At 35.3% G+C, this 18918-nt stretch overlaps 1 protein-coding gene across 1 annotated transcript in view; it reads left to right on the top strand.

The window, feature by feature from the left end:
• Positions 1-6179: 6179 nt before the first annotated feature.
• Positions 6180-18918, top strand: part of xrn2 (5'-3' exoribonuclease 2) — a 33799-nt gene continuing 21060 nt past the window's right edge. The window contains exons 1-18 of the mRNA XM_084091877.1: positions 6180-6393; positions 6934-7061; positions 7453-7564; positions 8185-8296; positions 9794-9852; positions 9968-10057; positions 10155-10227; positions 10429-10479; positions 11065-11222; positions 11307-11381; positions 11950-12083; positions 13445-13502; positions 13861-13968; positions 14103-14147; positions 14909-15046; positions 15922-15963; positions 16105-16199; positions 18759-18894. Coding sequence (XP_083948003.1) covers positions 6319-6393; positions 6934-7061; positions 7453-7564; positions 8185-8296; positions 9794-9852; positions 9968-10057; positions 10155-10227; positions 10429-10479; positions 11065-11222; positions 11307-11381; positions 11950-12083; positions 13445-13502; positions 13861-13968; positions 14103-14147; positions 14909-15046; positions 15922-15963; positions 16105-16199; positions 18759-18894 — 1689 coding nt within the window. The 5' untranslated portion in view covers positions 6180-6318. The remainder of the gene's footprint in view (positions 6394-6933; positions 7062-7452; positions 7565-8184; positions 8297-9793; positions 9853-9967; positions 10058-10154; positions 10228-10428; positions 10480-11064; positions 11223-11306; positions 11382-11949; positions 12084-13444; positions 13503-13860; positions 13969-14102; positions 14148-14908; positions 15047-15921; positions 15964-16104; positions 16200-18758; positions 18895-18918) is intronic.

Here is an 18918-nt window from a genome sequence, read left to right as displayed (position 1 = left end):
TACACTCTTATGGAAAACAGACCAAAAATATTGGTGACTCATCCTGCACCTCACATATTTTTGTCCAATCAAATGCTCTCTAGCTGATAATTAGCTAATCAAGGTTCACAGCAATTTGATAAAGAGAGGGGGAAAGGCCCAAATCCTGTTTCAATAGGAAATATGTTAACTGTTCTCATCAACTGAATTCCCTTGGTCTTCTGCCTACAAAATTTTGTAATTTACGTTATTTATTACAAAAATTGACCACTCCATTTGTATATTCTCGATGTTTTGTGTGTCTTGTCTTCACGCAACGCACATGTAAAGTCAGACTGGAAAATTTTATATGGATCGGATTCGGAGCGTTAAAGATCAAAGCGTTTTATAATCACTCGGTTCCAGATCCATTCCGGGTTTCCCATTTAATTTCCTTACCGGGTCTTGGGCTTCTCCTCTGAACAATTGTGGAGCAAGAGAAAACAGACTTTCAAAAGCCCGTTCCTGGCTACAGGTATACTTACTTAAAAAAAACCTCCTTTTGTTTCCATCCATTACCTCACACATATCGGAAGTTCGGAACGCCATAAACACCATCACAAAGCGTGCAGCGTCCCAGTTCAGTCAACGCTCTCGGAACGTCGGCCAATCAAATTTGAATATAATATTACATGGCGCTCTACATGGTTTTGATTGGTAGATCGGGTTGCCGCCAACGCACTAATATCATTCCACGCTCGATCTATTTTCACCTTATAATATCATTTCTTCTATAGATTATATCCAATATTTCATGCCCATTTATTTTATTTATTTATTTATTTATTTATTTAGCCTATTTGTGTAGCCTATTTAGCCTATTTGACGTACTAGCGGGATAATTAGTGACCCTTTGCACTGTCGTAGCCCTATTTGTTTAGCAACAATGACTGCTGACTAGCTATCCTTTGCTTAATTTGTTATTTTTATAGCCTATGTAGATGTGTTATTTTTACTTGTCAATTTGTTGATTGTTTGTTAGAATGATATTTACTTGTCACATGATCTGCTGTTTGTTCGAATAGTTTTAACATTTCAACAAAGTTAGAAAAGTTAGCAAATACATATTAGAGCAATTGTTTAAAGCAAAACACTATTATTATCCACTGTCTTGCCAAATTCGCAAAAGCCAATGCGCTCATTTGGGTCATATTATTTGCTCAAATGTCCTCTTGGCTTTAATTAACACATCCTTCCTGATTGGCTTTAATAACACTTCTTCTTCTTTCTTTTTTTATCTCAACACAGATCAAAATAGATGTCACTTTCCATTCCAAATCTACATTGATTAAGAGTTTGTGTAATACTGTCGAATCCAGGGCAATTATGCTGTTGCCATTTATGTTTGTATCTGTGCTCCACTGAACCCATTTACTGCCATCAAGATTTTATCAAAAATATTTTTTCGGTCAAAATTATGATCTGAACAGTGTACTTTAATTGGTGTGGATCAAACTGACGCTTTTATACCCCAAAAAAATCTCCTTTAGTCTGGCAATTTAGCCAAAATCTTGCTGTTATTTATGTATGGTTTTCCTTCATTGCTAATTAATAGATGCTTTAAAATCCGGTCAGCTGCAGATTTGTTGGGAAAATTTTGATATTATATTTTTGGACATTTTGCTCTTTGCAATGTTTTTTTTTTTTCTGCTGTTAACTATTGGGTGATCATCTCAACAAATACTTAATGCAAATTCCTCATTCATTTAACATGGAATCCTTTTAGAAGATCCTAACTGTGATGGCATATGAATGTCAGTTGGTTGTTGGGTAGGATTGCTTTTCGTTATCCTTTTTCTTTTTCTTTTTTTTTTTAACAAAAAACATCTTGAGTGGGCTTCTTTTCTAAGGCATTCTGAACGAGGCCCACGGTTCAAGGCCCGCTCTCAGCCTTGGGTGCGTAAAATGATCCTTTGTAGCATGTGAATTGAGATTGAGCTTTTCATGTGTTCGCATTCCAACATGTAAATGTGAAAAAAAGAGAGAGAGGTCTCAAAACTCTGTGTTTTGCGTATGTTTATTGTAATTGTGTAATTTACGAGGAGTTGAAACATCTCACAGAACATGTCATTTCACCCCAAAATCAAAAAAAAGGAAAATATGAAATTACATTTTGCATTATAATTCAGCATCATTTTTTGAATATTACAGGTATAGGATACATGTTGAATTGATCAAAAAGGAATTTTATAATGCAATGATTGTCTATTGCACATTCGTGCAACTGCTCCTGCCTAAATGCATCTATATGCTCATTTTTAAGGAACCTCATTATGTGTTCATTAAGTAATTGGTCTGTGGTTGTTAATGTGAGTGTTAAGGTTGTCTATTCAGGAGGCTTTGAGAGATGTATTGTTGTCAGGGTCCATGTTATGAATCCAGAATGAGATGTTGCAAGTGAATCCTCATTGGTCAAACTCGGTACTACACTGAAAGGCCAAAACACTTTGCATTCCCTGAATGATAATAATGGCAATAAAACATGAGGAATAATTTACTGGGTCCTCCACTATAAAGAGCAACTGTTTGCACATTTGCCAGTGACATATTTAATTTAATTTCATTGGTACAGAGAATTTTAATTTGATGTTAATCAGAAGTTTGTGAAATGGAAAAGTTCACTGTTAAACTAGTTGTAAATCCAAATGAGATAAATGACTTGATTTTGAATTCAGAAAATATTCTGTTCACAGTTTCGTCTATACATTATGAATGTGTTTTTTGTCTGGTGTATTTACTTTTTATTGCTTTTTATCGTGATCAAACATAAGAACAAATGTTGCGATCTATAGGGTTAATGTACTGTACATTGCAAAGATACTCAATATATATAAAAAGTTACATATACCTATATATTTTGAGATGGGACGTCAAAACAAGTAAAGCAAAGTGCTGTCCAGCAGAGGACGCTGTTCTTCAAGCTGTAATATTTAGCTCTTCTAGTGACACACTAACCAGCACACCCATCTTGAGTCAGAACTGTCAACATTTAATTGTAGTGAAGTTTAATATATGTTTTAATATATTTTTTTGTGTTTGACTATTTCTTTACATTGTCTTTTTATTATGTTCACTTTTTAGAATGCTTATTTGTTGTAAAACTGCTTATAGTGATTACATTTTTCATGCAATACAATTTATGCAAATGTTTTATACTTTTATGAAGTACTTTCATTAATGTGTGCGTTCATTGTATTTGTGAACATCAGATGATTCAGTTTGCTCTGAAGCTGTTCATTTTTAATGAAGAAAAATCCTCATCTCGATTTATAAGAATTGTGTACCAAATGATGAGTCAGGACAGGTCCTAATAATTCAAATAAAATGAATAGGTTAATAAATGCTGTAAAAATATATTGGTCATTGTTAGTTTTTGTTAGTTAATGCATTAACTAATGTTAACAAATGAGGCTTTATTGTAAAGTGTTACAAAAAATATTGAGTAAAGAGAGGCATCTGAAGTGACACAATCCACCACAAGGGAGCAGTGCGCTTATGAAAGGCAATGCAGAATAAATGCAGGAACTTTAACACAGAAAACAGAGCTGTAGCAGAGGTTTATTTCTTTGAAGGGATAATTTACCAAAAAAAAATGAAAATTCTGTCATCATTTACTCGCCTTCAAGTTGTTCCAAACCATGAGTTTCTTACTTCTGCTGAACACAAAAGAAGATATTTTGAAGAATATGGGTTACCAGACAGTTCAATGGGAAAAAATACTATGGAAGTCAATGGGGCCATGAACTCTGGTTACTGACATTATTCACTGACATTATTCTTCTTTTGTGTTCAGCAGAAGAAAGAAATTCATACAGGTTGACGATGACAGCATTTTCATTTTTGGGTGAGCTATCCCTTTAATGTTTGATGAACTGAAAATTTAAATAAGAATCCTATATTTTTAACTGTTTAAATGCCGTTGCAGTGAGATTATTTAGGCCTGTTAACGCCAATGACAATAACGATAAAGATAAATGTTTTTATTTTTTTCAGCTGATGAACGATAAAAACATTGACAGCCAATCAGAATCTGTCCTGCTTTAAAGAACTGGAGCCTTTGAAGAAGCAAAAAAATACACTTGTAATAAACAGAACGAAATATTCCGCATGTGTGGACACTAATATAGCCTATAGTTATCATTATAGTTCAGGCATGGACGTTTTCTCAGAGGAGGCAAGACAGGCAGTGCCTCCTCAAAAAAACTGGATGAGAAAATAATCCATATTACAAAAATAAAACAAACACATTTATTACACAATGTGACATTAAAAACTTTATAAATCACTAGTTTTTCTGAAGTAACACTGTCCAATAGCGACAACCAGCCGCAGGTGAAGTTACAGCATGGACTGAGTCTCTCTTGCCCCCGCTGAGCCAGTTGACTTTTAACAGACCCCCTAAAGCCTGCAGTGGTTTCAGTGGGGGTAACTGAGAATGAATTCACGTGAGTCTTGTAAGAGGAGACAATTCCTCCATCGCGCTGTGATTGGACGTGATTAGGCCTAGTTATCTTGTTTTCATGCATTTTCCACGTTCATGAATCAGTCTGAATGAACATAATGATGGCGCTAATGGGAAGACTAATTAAAAAGTATGTAAACAACTCAGCCATGTTGGAGATATCACCGCTTTATGTCACGTCAAAATCAAACTTGAAATGGCCAAATGAAAATCAAATGGAAATGGGGGGGTAAAAACACTAACTTGATGTGATGAGATTTAAAATTGGTTTTAATAAATAGAACATTAATAACATTGTTCACGTGAAAATACAGAATTGCATTTGGTTTCCTTTTTTATGTAATGTTTATTTAAGCAGAAATATATGACAGCATTAAATGTAACTGGGACATGAATTTACATTTGATATGGGCCTACATATAATATATAAGCTATATATATTCTCGCCCTTGGTGTGAACAGGCCTTTACTTATAGGCAGATGTATATTGGATTGCTGAGATATTGAGCTTCAAGCATATGCATCACATTCTTCAAAATTGATGTTTTCCATAGGCCTACATTTTAGACCAATTCAGAACAACATGATTTGGGTTATGTTTCTGGAGAATTATATGATTGAAAGTGTCATATCTAGCTCCGACTGAAAATGACTTGCTTATGATGGTTATTTGCCTTCTGAAGAGCTGATGGGGAGCTGATGGATCTTCCTAGGAATGTTGAAGGCTGTTTTCTGCATGAAATATGTAGTTACAGAGGAGGTAAACATGATTTGATTGACATCATAAAAGATTGCACTCTGCAGTGTGTCCATTTTTTTCAAGAGATCCAATGCATTTATTTAATGTGGTTTTTGGTTTAAGTAAACGTTTGCTTATTACTCTGGTTGTATGGAGGGCTGAATTATATGAGCCTATGTGATTTCACCCTCAATTTCATAAATGTTTGTGTGTGTGTGTCTGTGTGTGTCTGTCCATGTTTGTGTGACAAGAGGCTTCATCAATGAACAAGCCGCTGGATTGGTGGATGTAATGTGAAGACTCAAGAGCAAATGAAGACAAGGACAAACTACTGAATTTGCATCACCAAAGATCAAACAGCTCTTCACAGAAATCAGCTGAATACTTCAAGTCTCCATAGATTGTCATATGATGCTCATTTGCATTGGAAAGGAGCTGCAGAAATCTGCTGCTGTGTGGTGAAATAAATGCAATTAAAAGACAAACTGATACTGATACAAAATTCTCTTTGTATGAGTTGTTAAAATGCAAACACTTAAAATCACTTTAGAATTACAATAAGTCTTTGTATCTCTTTTCCATTACTTTGTGCTCAAGGACAACTTTAAGTGAAAACCACTGATCTAAATGATTTTTGAAAACCATATATATATATATATATATATATATATGTATATATATATATATATATATACATATATATACATATATATATATATATATATATATATATATATATAATGATATTATTTTAATCAATGATCATTTACATAGATCAGTGCTTAACACTGGTGTATATATATATATATATATATATATATATATATATATAATTATTATTTATTTGTTAAAATTTCTCAATTTTACTTTTTTTTTGCTTTTATTTTTGATCGTTGATTTGGAGGTGCAATTCTCTTTTTAGCCAGCGCGTGTTTAGCTTCTTTCTGCGTCATTTCCTGCTGACCCGGAAGTTTTTGCTGTGGTAAATCAACTGCGTGCTCTGTGTTTGCTGGTTGTTTTCCTCCTACTGCGTGTTTCGCTGTTTTTAATCGTTTTTAAAGTTGCTCTTTCGTTTAAAAGTGCTGCATTTTTACGGGAGATGGGAGTCCCCGCTTTTTTCCGCTGGTTGAGTCGGAAGTATCCGTCGATAGTAGTACACTGTCTGGAGGAGAAGGTAAGAGACAAACACAATAGCATCTGAAGGATTATTTATTTAATTAATTATGTAATTAATCATTTACCTGCACTTAAAATGGTTATAATGAAATAAGCTTTACAGTCCTGACGCTCACATGTGATCGAGTTCGTTTTTGTGCAGATTGTTTATGTGTTTGTTTGAGTTTATGTGGTTTTAATTTGATTCAATTTAATCTTTTTTGGCTGAGTAGCCTACATGTTTACCGAAGTTAAATTAGAGATCTTACTTTCTGGTCGTGTCTCAAACACCTTGAGAGGTTACTATCTCTTCTAGACCGCATTTTAGGGAGACTAGATGTGCGAGACCGCTCGAACGAGCAACCAATCACAGAGAAGTATGCAAATTTTCAGCCGATTGTGAAACTGAAGGTGCTTCAAGTACCCAGATCTCGCTTCTGAATGCAGCTCTGCCATGTAAATAAATGTAGTTGGACAGTTTTTTAGACTATGAAGACTAGGTATATTGGTCAGTTAGGTTTAATATCTTTATATATGTAATATCTACATTTATTTTCAGGCCAAGGAGTACAATGGAATTAAAATCCCAGTTGATACCAGCAAACCGAACCCAAATGAAGTGGAGTTTGACAACCTGTATCTAGACATGAATGGAATTATTCACCCGTGCACACATCCTGAGGACAAGTGAGATTCTCTCTTGTTGTTGACATGTTTTGATGTATTTAAAGGGATAGTTCACCCAAAAATGACTAATCTACTCGCCTTCAAGTTGTTCCAAACCTGTATGAATTTCTTTCTTCTGCTGAACGGAATACTGAATTTTTGAATTTAAAGAATATTGGTTACTAAACAGTTGTGGAGCACCATTGACATTATACTATGGAAGTCAATGGTGCCTCACAACAGTTTAGTTACAAACATTCTTCAAAATATCATATTTTGTGTTCAGCAGAAAAAAAGAAATTTATACTGGTTTGGAACAACTTGAGGATGAGTAAATAATGACACAATTTTAATTTTTAGGTGATTCATCCCTTCACGTGACTTTATTAAAACTTTTTTTAACCTTTCGCAGGCCAGCACCTAAAAATGAAGATGAAATGATGGTTGCCATTTTTGAATACATTGACCGTCTCTTTAACATTGTTAGACCGAGACGGGTTCTGTACATGGCAATTGATGGTGTGGTATGTATCATCCTTCATAATCATCTTCATATCTTCTTTATTAGGCCAGTTTGACAACAGCACTTACTCTCAGTATTACTGCTGCATCTCTGTAGAGAAAAACAAGTCAATTCTGGATCATTGTATTGAAAATGCACACAAATTCAGGAGTGAGCCACTGGGAATTATTACAAACTTTGTGGTGAAATGGTTACGTTTTTAACCACCATTTTTTATGTTAGAAACAATATTTTTCATTAAATGTTCAATTTCTTTAAAGTACTTATTTTTTTAAATTAAATCTGAAGGTTTTTTTTTTTTTTTTTTTTACTAGCTGGAAATTATACGGCCATAATGTGTTTCCATAACGATAACAACTATAAATTCATAAATTTTTCCTGGAAGATGATGGAAAATATATAAGCTGGAATTACAAATGCACAAACTATAAGATAATGACATTCAGTTAAAAATATTACTATGTAGTTGGTCAACAGTTTTCCTAAACTAAAAAGGTTTAGGACTCGGGTAAACAACGTGACCGTCCATCATTTCTTTAATGCTCTGAAAATGAATTATGCACACTGTAGTTGACAGTTTCAGTAAGCATTTCTTGTGCTGCTCATCGGTATTGTTTGTAGGCTCCTCGTGCCAAAATGAACCAGCAGCGATCAAGACGTTTCCGGGCATCTAAGGAAGCAGTGGAGCTTGTAGAGGAAAAACAGAAAATGAGAGAAGAAGTTATTCAGAGAGGTGAGAACAACATCATTCACTAATCCAGGGATTCCCAAACTGGGGTTGTTGAACCTATTGGGTATGTGATGGAAATCAGTGGGTTTGAGTTGATGAAACGCTAATAATTAAATAGTTAAAACACAATTAAAATAATAATGGTTAAAACAAAATTAAATGCTTGCCTAAAAAAATGAATATTTTCTTTACCTGCATCATGTAGTGTTGTCACGATACTGTAATTTCCAACTTGTATATACCTTGAAAAATATCGCTATTCAATACCACGGGGAAAACGGCCATATAGCCTACACCGCCATAATTTTACAGCCGTAATTTTACCGCCGTAATTTTGTTGTAATAGTTTACACACAGCACAGGGAGGCTTTTTTATCGTTGAAATACATTTACAAAATAAATGACAGGTAAACAAATTGCAAACGGTAACAAATAAATACAGATTTTCAGGTGGGTCTCAAATGTAAAATAACACTGGATAGTTTTCATTGTGAAAATTAAATACAGATTAATACTTACAATTAAAGGGGTGATGAACTGAGAAATCAAAGTCTTCAATGTGGCACGCCCATAAAAACCGAGCGTTTCAGGAGCTAGGCTCAAAAACAGGGTAGAAAAATAGCTTATTACTTATTAATTTTGATGTTTTTGAATGTAAAAACCAAGTGAACATCATAAGTTGACCTCAGACAACAATATAAAAAATTAAAAAAGCCAGTTCATGACCCCTTTAAAGTTAGAAAGGTCAAGAGCAGCGAATTATTTTCTTAGTTTTTTGATCAACATGACATACATCAGCAGGTTTATTAGGCTGCTGTCACTTTAAGAGCTTATGCACTGATCCAATTTACTGTTACACAACATGGGTTACTTTTCTCAACTATTTATGTTAAAAAACTGACTGTATTTACCTGAATACTTGGCAAGTCAGGCAGTTTGACATAATGTTTCATGTATTTGACCATTTAAGCGCAATACGCCACGAAAAATAAGTCAATTTGGTACTTGTGAGCGGAGAGGCGACTTTATGAGAGCGCCACTATCAGTGCTGCACGCACTTTTGGTGTGAGTATTTTTTGGGATGACTATTCAACCGGTGCGAATGAGACTAGGCAGGTTTGTGCCAATTCGCTGACGGAGAGAAGAGGGAGCGAGAACGTGCAGCTGGTATCAGTGTATCGATATACTGCAGACATTAAGGAGCACTGGAGTCATCTATTTTTTGACAACACTACCTGCATATCATCTGTCCATTAACAAACATCAGAGAACTATGAACATGTAAAATGTTTTAAATTATTGAAATATTAACTTAAAATCTTAGGGTGTACTTCAAATAAATATTTTTAGTCGGGGTTTTGGCTGACAAATAGTTTGGGAATCCCTGCTTTCCTGCACTAATATGTTCAAGTTGGACTAAATGAGCACTAAAATTTGATTTGGTGTTTGTGACGCATTGATTCTCTAGTTTCCCTGCTTGATTAATGCTTCTCTTTTTAGGTGGTTACCTGCCACCTGAGGGGATTAAAGAACGTTTTGACAGTAACTGCATCACCCCTGTAAGTGTTCATACTTTTTGGATGGTTTAATGAAGTTATGTGTCCTCTTATGTACTGGCCAAACAGCATGTCATCCTGATAGTTTCACTATTGACATCTACTGTTTTGTGTTTAGGGAACCGAGTTCATGGATAATTTGGCCAAATGTTTGCGATATTACGTCTCAGACAGACTGACCAATGATCCTGGGTGGCGCAATATCACAGTAGGCCATACGACTACTCAAATGAACTGCAATTAAAACGTGAGTTTTTTTATTTTGCTGTGGGATATAATCAATAAATATCTACTTTGTCCTGCAGGTTTTCTTGTCGGACGCCAGTGTTCCTGGTGAAGGAGAGCATAAAATTATGGATTTCATCAGGAGACAGAGAGGTACAGCTGAGAACTCAGATTTGTGAAGGTCTTTTGAAATATTGCTTTGATTTGTGGTACGATTGTTATTCGAAGCCTTTTCCTCTGGTGTTCTGTTTTAAATAAACAACTATCCCGCAGATGCTTTAGAAAAGCCTAATATTAAGTCTAAAATGTGGTTAGCAAAGAGCTTCACTGGTCTAATGTGTCATTCTTTTCCAGGTCAGCCAAATCACGACCCAAACACGCATCACTGTCTCTGTGGAGCTGATGGTAAAGTGTTTTTTTTTTTTTTCAAAAGAATTAAAATGATTTGGCCATTTAGTTTTGACTTTAGTGAGCAAAATTCTGAAAGTGTGTCCTTAAATACTTGTTTCCAAATGTCATTGTAACGTCGGCATGAAATAATAAATTCATCCATGCTCTAACTTGCTCTTCCTGTGATATGCTCACTTGATGTCATGTCATGCTGACTTTAAGCTACAGAACATTATGATTATGAAATCATGAGAGGGATTTATTAAGTTTATTAGTATGTATAAAGGGACTTGACGTAAAACATTATGTCTGTAGTATTAATGCACTAAGTGGATGAATGAGGAAACCCATATTGCATCTGATTAGTCTGGAGAGAAGATACTTCAAAATATGAATCTGACTGAAAGCTTCCAGTATTAACATTTATGAAGAACATTGACTGCATGTTTGTTATACAAGCGTTTTATCTTTGTACTTTCTGGATTTGCCATTATCTGAAACTTTTCTAGCAACTGTCTATAATAAAACACTTTAGAAGAATTTAATTCAGTAAACTTAATTACATGTTTAACTTTCTCTTTTTTTCTTTTTTCTGTCTAGCTGATTTGATAATGTTGGGTTTGGCGACACATGAACCCAACTTTACCATTATAAGGGAAGAGTTTAAACCCAACCAACCCAGACCCTGCGCCCTGTGTAGTCAGATGGGCCACGAGATCAAAGACTGTCAGGGACTGGCCCGAGAGAAACAGGGCGAGGTAATAGACTCGTCCTCTCCATCCCTACGCCCAGAACTTTACCTCAATTTATTGTGAACGTGTGTTTTGTGTCTCCTCTCTCAGCATGATGAATTTGCAGACAAAATTCCAGTATCAGAACAGGAGTTCATATTCATCCGACTGGCTGTGTTACGAGAGGTTTGTTCCAGTTTTGTGCTTTATGCTTTTAACATTGTCTAAATTTGTCGGATTAGCTAGTTTTAAGTCAATAAACGGAAGTTGCAACAGTCTTTTCTTCCCTATTGTGATGTATATCCGAGTGAAACTGCTTCTGGAACAAGAACAAATGTAGGGCGGGGCTTGATTTTGTCTGTGGGCGATTGATTGGATGGTTGTGGTTTGCTATTGGCTGATCTCATGTGAGTGACAGGTTGCTCCGCCCTCATCAGAGAAGAGATGTCGCTGCAAGATTACAAGGACACATCAAATAAAAAAAAGTGCACGGATAAATAATTTATAATAAATACTGCAATATTTATTAACACAAGTTAATAGAATTGTATTAAAACAAGAATTGTCCATTTTCATGGTCATTATAAACTAGATTTTTATGCTTTATAAGGAAAATGTTTGAATGTGCAAAATTTGCTGCCACAAAGCTTGGGTATTGTGAATTGTAAAAAATACCAAATTGGTGAATAAACAGATCATGTATATTTATGTAAACATGTTTGTCTGTATATAATGTTTTTTTTTTTCTCCACAGTATCTGGAGAGGGAGTTAACGATGGCCAGCCTGCCGTTCCCATTTGACTTCGAACGAAGCGTCGATGACTGGGTGTTTTTGTGTTTCTTTGTGGGAAACGACTTCTTGCCCCACTTACCATCTCTTGAGATCAGGTACGCTCGCAGAAGCCACTTTTGTATGGCGTTATTTTCCTGTCAAATGTCGAGAGCAAATTTGATTTATTTTTATTTATTTTTATTAATGCCAAGGTATCAAAAATATAACTTGCATAGCAAAAATGTACAAATTACATACAACGGAATAAAGAAAGCAAAGCAGCATATATATATATATACACACACACATATATATACATGCATACATACATTCATATAGCCTGTACATATGCTCATAAAAAAAAAAACAGAACAGAAAGCTTTAATGAAATAAATTAAAAAGTTGAAACAAGTTTATTGTCTTAAGAGAAGTGAATTTACTACGGTGAATGTGAAATTTTGCAAGGAACAATAATAGATTAATAATAAAATACTCATTAAATGTAGCTTTTGAAAAGGTTTAAATCATAAACACAAGTTGTTCTTTTTGTGGTGCCCCTGATGAAACTGCTCTTCATATCTTCTGGGATTGTCCTCACACACAGTTATTTTGGGTTGAATTTTCTGCTTCCGGATTTCTCTTTGCTTTTTAAGGATGTACTGTTTGGTTTCTTTAATATACAAAAAGCTAAATTTAATGAGTATTTTATTATTAATCTATTAGTGTTCCTTGCAAAATTTCACATTCACCGTAGTAAATTCACTCAGCAGAATCCCTTATTCATTGTTTTTAGAAGAGAGGTCCAACAACAACCAAAGCATTTCGTTATCTAAGAATCTTAAAGCTCTTAAGACAATAAACTTGTTTCAAACTTTTTAATTTATTTCATTACAGCTTTCTGTTCTGTTTTTTTATTTTTTATGAGCATATGTACAGGCTATATCATGTATGTATGTATGTATGTATGTATGTATGTATGTATGTATGTATGTATGTGCTGCTTTGCTTTCTTTATTCCGTTGTATGTAATTTGTACATTTTTGCTATGTAAGTTATATTTTTGATACCTTGGCATTAATAAAAAAAAAAAGAAATTGAAGAGTACTAGGCATGCGCGAACGCACGGGACACAGTCTAACATACACGCTTACTTTAAGCGAAGAGGAGAGATTCGTGATTGCACTGAACACGTTTTAAGTGCAGGCATATTCTCTGAGCGAGCCCAGAGAAAATTCTTACAAGAGCAGCGTGTATCTGAGAGCGCGTGCCCAGTTCTCACGCGCGAGCAGAGAGATTCGCACTCGGCACATTATATTCCACGCGCGAGCAGAGAGAGAGATTCACGCTTGCGCATTATATTAATGTACTTTCGCGCTACAATAATGCGCTCTCGACATTTGACAGGAAAATAATGCCATACTTTTGTTGTTTCATTGTGCGCTGCAGTGAGTTCTGACTCTAGTTTGTCTTCAAACAGAGAGGGCGCCATTGATCGTCTGGTTGGCATCTACAAAGATGTCGTTCATAAGACTGGGGTGAATATTTACATGTCCATATATCCCATGCTTGAAGTCAACATGTATTTGCATTCATTTAATATTATTTACAATGGTGTGGCCATGATTTTATCCATCTGGAATTGATTGAAGGGAGAAATGGATAAATACACTATATGAATGTTTTTTCTCTCTCTCTCTCTCTCTCTCTCTCTCTCTCTCTCTCTCTCTCTCTCTCTCTCTCTCTCTCTCTCTCTCTCTCTCTCTCTCTCTCTCTCTCTCTCTCTCTCTCTCTCTCTCTCTCTCTCTCTCTCTCTCTCTCTCTCTCTCTCTCTCTCTCTCTCTCTCTCTCTCTCTCTCTCTCTCTCTCTCTCTCTCTCTCTCTCTCTCTCTATAGGGCTACTTAACAGAAAACGGCTTTGTCCATCTTGAGCGAGTAGAGCTCATTATGCAAGCCGTAGGGGTGGCCGAGGACAACATCTTCAAAAAGCGCAAAGACGACGATGTGAGACCGCACAATAAATGTTGTTTGCTGTCAACACTGTGCTGCGGAGGGCTTGTGACCTCTGACCCATAACACTGAGTTTGATACAGAAATGTGCACTTCATCAGCTCATCATAGGCTTTTATATCCTGCAGGAGAGTTTTAAGCGGAGAATGAAGGAAAAGAAGAAACGGATGAAAGTGAGTGAAAATGTCTTTTTATTGTTGTGGCAATTAAAAGAAAATGTTGAGGTTTCGCATAATTCCTTTTGAAATGTCAACCCAACATGCATAAACCCACACTTCCTTTGAAAGCCAGTGAGTTGAATCAATTCACAAGGTCATTTAATTCAGCTGACAGCGCCTGAATAGTTCACACTCACATTGAATGTGCATTTACATCATGCAAATAACAGATTTTTATGGGGGCGATTAGTAAGACTGGATAATAAAGCTAAATATTTTTTTCCCCAAAGATTTTTTTATAAAACAATTTGGTAACACTTTACAATAAGGTCTCGTTTGTAAACATTTGTTAACTAACTAGGAACAATATATTCTTACTCTCTTTGTTAATGTTATTCACACTGCATTAATGTTAACAGATAAAACTTTTGATTTTATACATGTATGAGTAAATGCTGAGATTAACATTAAGATGAATAAATGCTGTAGGAGTATTGTTCATTGTTAATGTTACAATGCAGTTACCAAATTAAACTATTGTAAAATGTTACCAACAATTTTTATGCATCAATATAGCAAAACCTAAATTAATATAGCAAAAAATATGTAGGTAGGTATGTAATTTGCTGGTTAAGTTGCTTAAAATCATGATTTAATTTAATGTTACCAGCAAAATCATAATATATTAATACCAGCATAATAAATGGACATAATCATATATATTATTATTATTTTTTATTTTTTTTGTTAAAACTTGTTAATTGCACTCTTCCCAGGCGCAGCAGGGTCCATCGTTTGTCCCTCGTGGTCAGTTTGCCCCTCAGGCCCTGGGCGGCAGAGACAGACCCATGGCAGTGCAGAACGCCAGACATGCCGCGTATGAAATGAGGATGCAGGGCAACCAGCGCAATCAGGTCTGCCGTCACACTGTCTCTGTGATTGTCAATATGGGCTACAGTAGCTTAACATGAGCGCAGCTGTGAACACCAGTCTTTTCATTTCATCCCTAGACATAAAAAAAAAAAAAACTTCTATAAAGAGCAAAGATGTAAATTTTGAGAAGGCAAAGTAAGTGAAAATCAAAATACAAGATTATATACTTAATTTCTTTTGAGGCAATGAACTAGAAAGATTTGCAAATTATGTACACCGTTGTTCCAAGTCAGTAAGATTAAAAAACAAAAAAAAACTTTTATTCAAGCAAGGATCTATTAAATTGATCAGAAGTGATAGTAAAGACATTTATAATGTTACAAAAGTTTGCCATTTCAAATTAATGCTATTTTAGTTTTTTCTTTTTTTCTTCTGTTTTTGTTTTTCTATTCATCAAATAATCCAGGAAAAGATTTATCTCACCGTTTCCATGCATTAAATTAAGATGCAAATCAGCATATTAAAATGATATCTTAAGGATCATGTGACACCGATGCAAAGCTGAATTTTCAGCATCATTATTTCACAGGAATAAATTACATCTTACAATATATTCACATAGAAAACAGTTATTTTAAATTGTAATAAAATATTTCACAACATTACTGCTTTTACTGTAGTTTCCGATTGGTGTAGGATTTGGGGTGTTTCGGCTATTAGATACGATATCTTAAAGTTTTGATTGTTGCTTAAACAACCTTCGAGCTCATTTGTGTGTTTTGTGCGACGTGTACATTACTGTTAATCACATTCTCTTCACTTGCAGAACTCGCCTGCTGCAGTCTATTGCTGCTTTTGTATGATTTTCATGCTTATTTGTCACCTTGGTTGAATGAGCTGTTTCTGTATTTTTCAGGAAGCAGCTCAGTCCTTGAGAGCCATGATCAAAAATGGGAAGGCATGTATTTTTTTTTCTCTCACTCCTGCTCTTTGTACAACATTTTTGAAAGGGCTTTATACTTAAGCTTTTGACAAACCACCTCAGAACATGACTGTCATTGAATTAGTGTATAAACGGCATCACTGTCCTTCCTCTCAGAGTGTTGCTGAAACCAGTGACAGCGTGGATACTCGTGGTGTGAAACGTAAAGCCGAGGACAGTGACAGCGAACCAGAACCAGAAGATGTCGTCCGGTAACAACACAACTCTAAGAATTCAATTCAATTCACGTTTATTTCTGTAGCACTTTTCACAATACATACCGTTTCAAAGAAGCCTTACAGGAAATGTGTGTTTCTACAGTCACCTTTGATAACAAATTACTCTAAATTGTATTGTCCATATCTCCAGACATGTACACCGGGTTCCCACGGGTCCTTGAATTATTTTTTTTTCCAAATTCAAAAACTTTCAAGGCCCTGGAAAGTTTTTGAAAATTAACGTACAGGTCCTTGATTTTATTTTGTGCAATAAGTTTTCTCAAATTCGGACGGTAATTGTTTCTCATCGGGTCGTAAGGTATTTTCATAATTTACATGGGTTGGTCTGTGATTTTATTGCCATCAGAATGTCAGTGTTTTTCTCCCACCACCCGCGTAAAAATCCCTGGCCGAATTACCTAGCCTACTGTTTATTGACAAACGGGTCGTGTGGTGATTTAATTGCCGTCCGAATCCACATTTCTGAGTTTTAATTGCCATCTAATTGTTGTTTTTATTACCTTAGAATGAGCCATTTCTATCTACACACACCGCGGGTCCCCTTATATCGACGTGTTTCTACAGTGGCCCTAAACAGACAAACGCGTTTCGTCACTGTTGTTCTTCGTGCAAAGAAGCTAGCTAAAGTCAGCGAATAAAACATTGACACAATGATGAACAAGTAACAATAATATTCACAATAACATATAGTTTTACTGAATATTTAAGTAAACCTAATTTCTTAATTGATCTTTGTAAAGAAACCTCTTTTCTTAACTGGCTACTCTACATCTTTTCCTTTTACTGAAGAAAATATTCTTCAGTTTAATGCAAAACAGAAATACGACAAATAGAATATCAGATCTGTCATTGCCACACAAAAAAAGCACTTTTTTGCATAGTTTGACACATGAAACTGTAACAATGTATCTTACAAGGTAACATGATGTAACCTTGCTCTCACTTGAAATGTCTCCCCACATTAAGTCCTTGAATTTGAGGGTATTGGACCTGGAAAGTCCTTGAAAGGTCTTTGAATATGAAGTTAACTAAGGTGTGGGAACCCTGTGTACAGTTCTAAGATGATACAAATCATGCAGTTAGCTAACATGCATTTATTTAGGCAGTCCGTTATTAAAGCAATTATTACAAGTTGTATTTAAGGATGGTCCACAATGTTGAGTAGCTGTCTAATAATTTTTATTTTGGTAATATTTTACTATGGACTCTTTTCACATTTCTGGGGTCCTCAGAAGCAGAAGTCATCATAGTTGGATAAATTTCTATGGTGGTGAAAAGAAACATAAAATATAATATTTGCATTTCCATTTGCTCCAATAGGAAAAGAAAAAAACCCACAATAGCGTTTCTATGACTTTTCAAAAAAGGGGAAACAATATTGGGAGATTTATTACAGTGGTCAGAAGAGAGAAAGATGTCATGCAGCAGTATCAACTAGTTTTCTGTCATTTAATGCCAATCTAGTGTTAAGCCGGGCGATTTTTGCTGTCGTACAAGCTTTCAGGTGATTACAAGAGAAAGCAGTTATTTTAAATTGTATTATTTCACAGTATTACTGTAGTTTTGATCAAATAAATGCAGCCTTGATTAGATGAGAAGACTACTTAAAAAAAAATTATATATATATATATATATATATATATATATATATATATATATATATATATATATATATATATATATATATATATTATTTATTATTATTATTATTATTATTATTATTATTATTATTAATTCATTAGTGAAATAGTTTCTAGCATGCATCTCGAGACTGTGTTCTGTTTTGTTGCTCTTTGTTTTTCTGTTTCTGAATACAAGAGCGTATCATATGTAAAGTCCTACTAAACCCTTCCAGTTGTGGTTTGAGCCTAAAACAAGCTTAATTATACCAGCCTTCCTTAAGACTGCTTTTTTTGACTAGTCGTTAATGACACTATTGTCTTAGAGCTGCAGAATTTTAATGAAGTTTGCATCATTGATTCTGTTTCCTACCTGTTTATTATTGTGAATCTGCTTTGAAATGATCTATTTAATAATGTTCGATAGAAATAAAGGTGACTTGACTTCCACAAACTTCACACAAATCTCAGTGCGAGTCGTGCAGGGGTCTCTAGATGATGCGTGTCCGTACAGCCAGTGATTAATACAGCAAATGTTTCAGTGATTAGCTTTCCAACGCGGTCTAAATCGATTGGGTTCAATTGGTATTCATGGAGGTTTTCCGTGTCCCCGGTGGGACGCTGTAGAGGTTACACTAGACAGATGCAGCTCATCCTTGATTATGTGAGCTGCGTTTCCAGAGCATGTCAAAATATCCTGACCAGCGCTAAGGTGGAAAACAAGTTTCCCATCGCCCCTTAATGGAGCCCGTCAAAGTGGGAAATTCTCATAGGCGTGCATATGCATAAAAGTGAACCCGCTCAATTTGGCACAGGAGAGGCTGGTTTGTATTTAATGAATTCAGGCCTTTCTTTGGAGAAGACGACAAACTGAGAGGCGTGTGTATCTGTGACGGTGTTATGTTTTTCACAGGTTATGGGAGGACGGCTGGAAACAGCGTTACTACAAAACCAAATTTGATGTGGATGCGACAGACGATGACTTTCGTAAGAAAGTGGTGAAGTCGTACGTGGAGGGCCTGTGCTGGGTGCTCAGGTACTACTATCAGGTAAATCACTGGTACACACACACC

The sequence above is a fragment of the Abramis brama genome (genome assembly GCF_963993115.1).
Source record: "Abramis brama genome assembly, chromosome: 18".
Taxonomy (NCBI): Eukaryota; Metazoa; Chordata; class Actinopteri; order Cypriniformes; family Leuciscidae; genus Abramis; species Abramis brama.
Note: the sequence above shows the minus strand (reverse complement) of the source record. Positions and strands in the feature narration are given on the sequence as shown.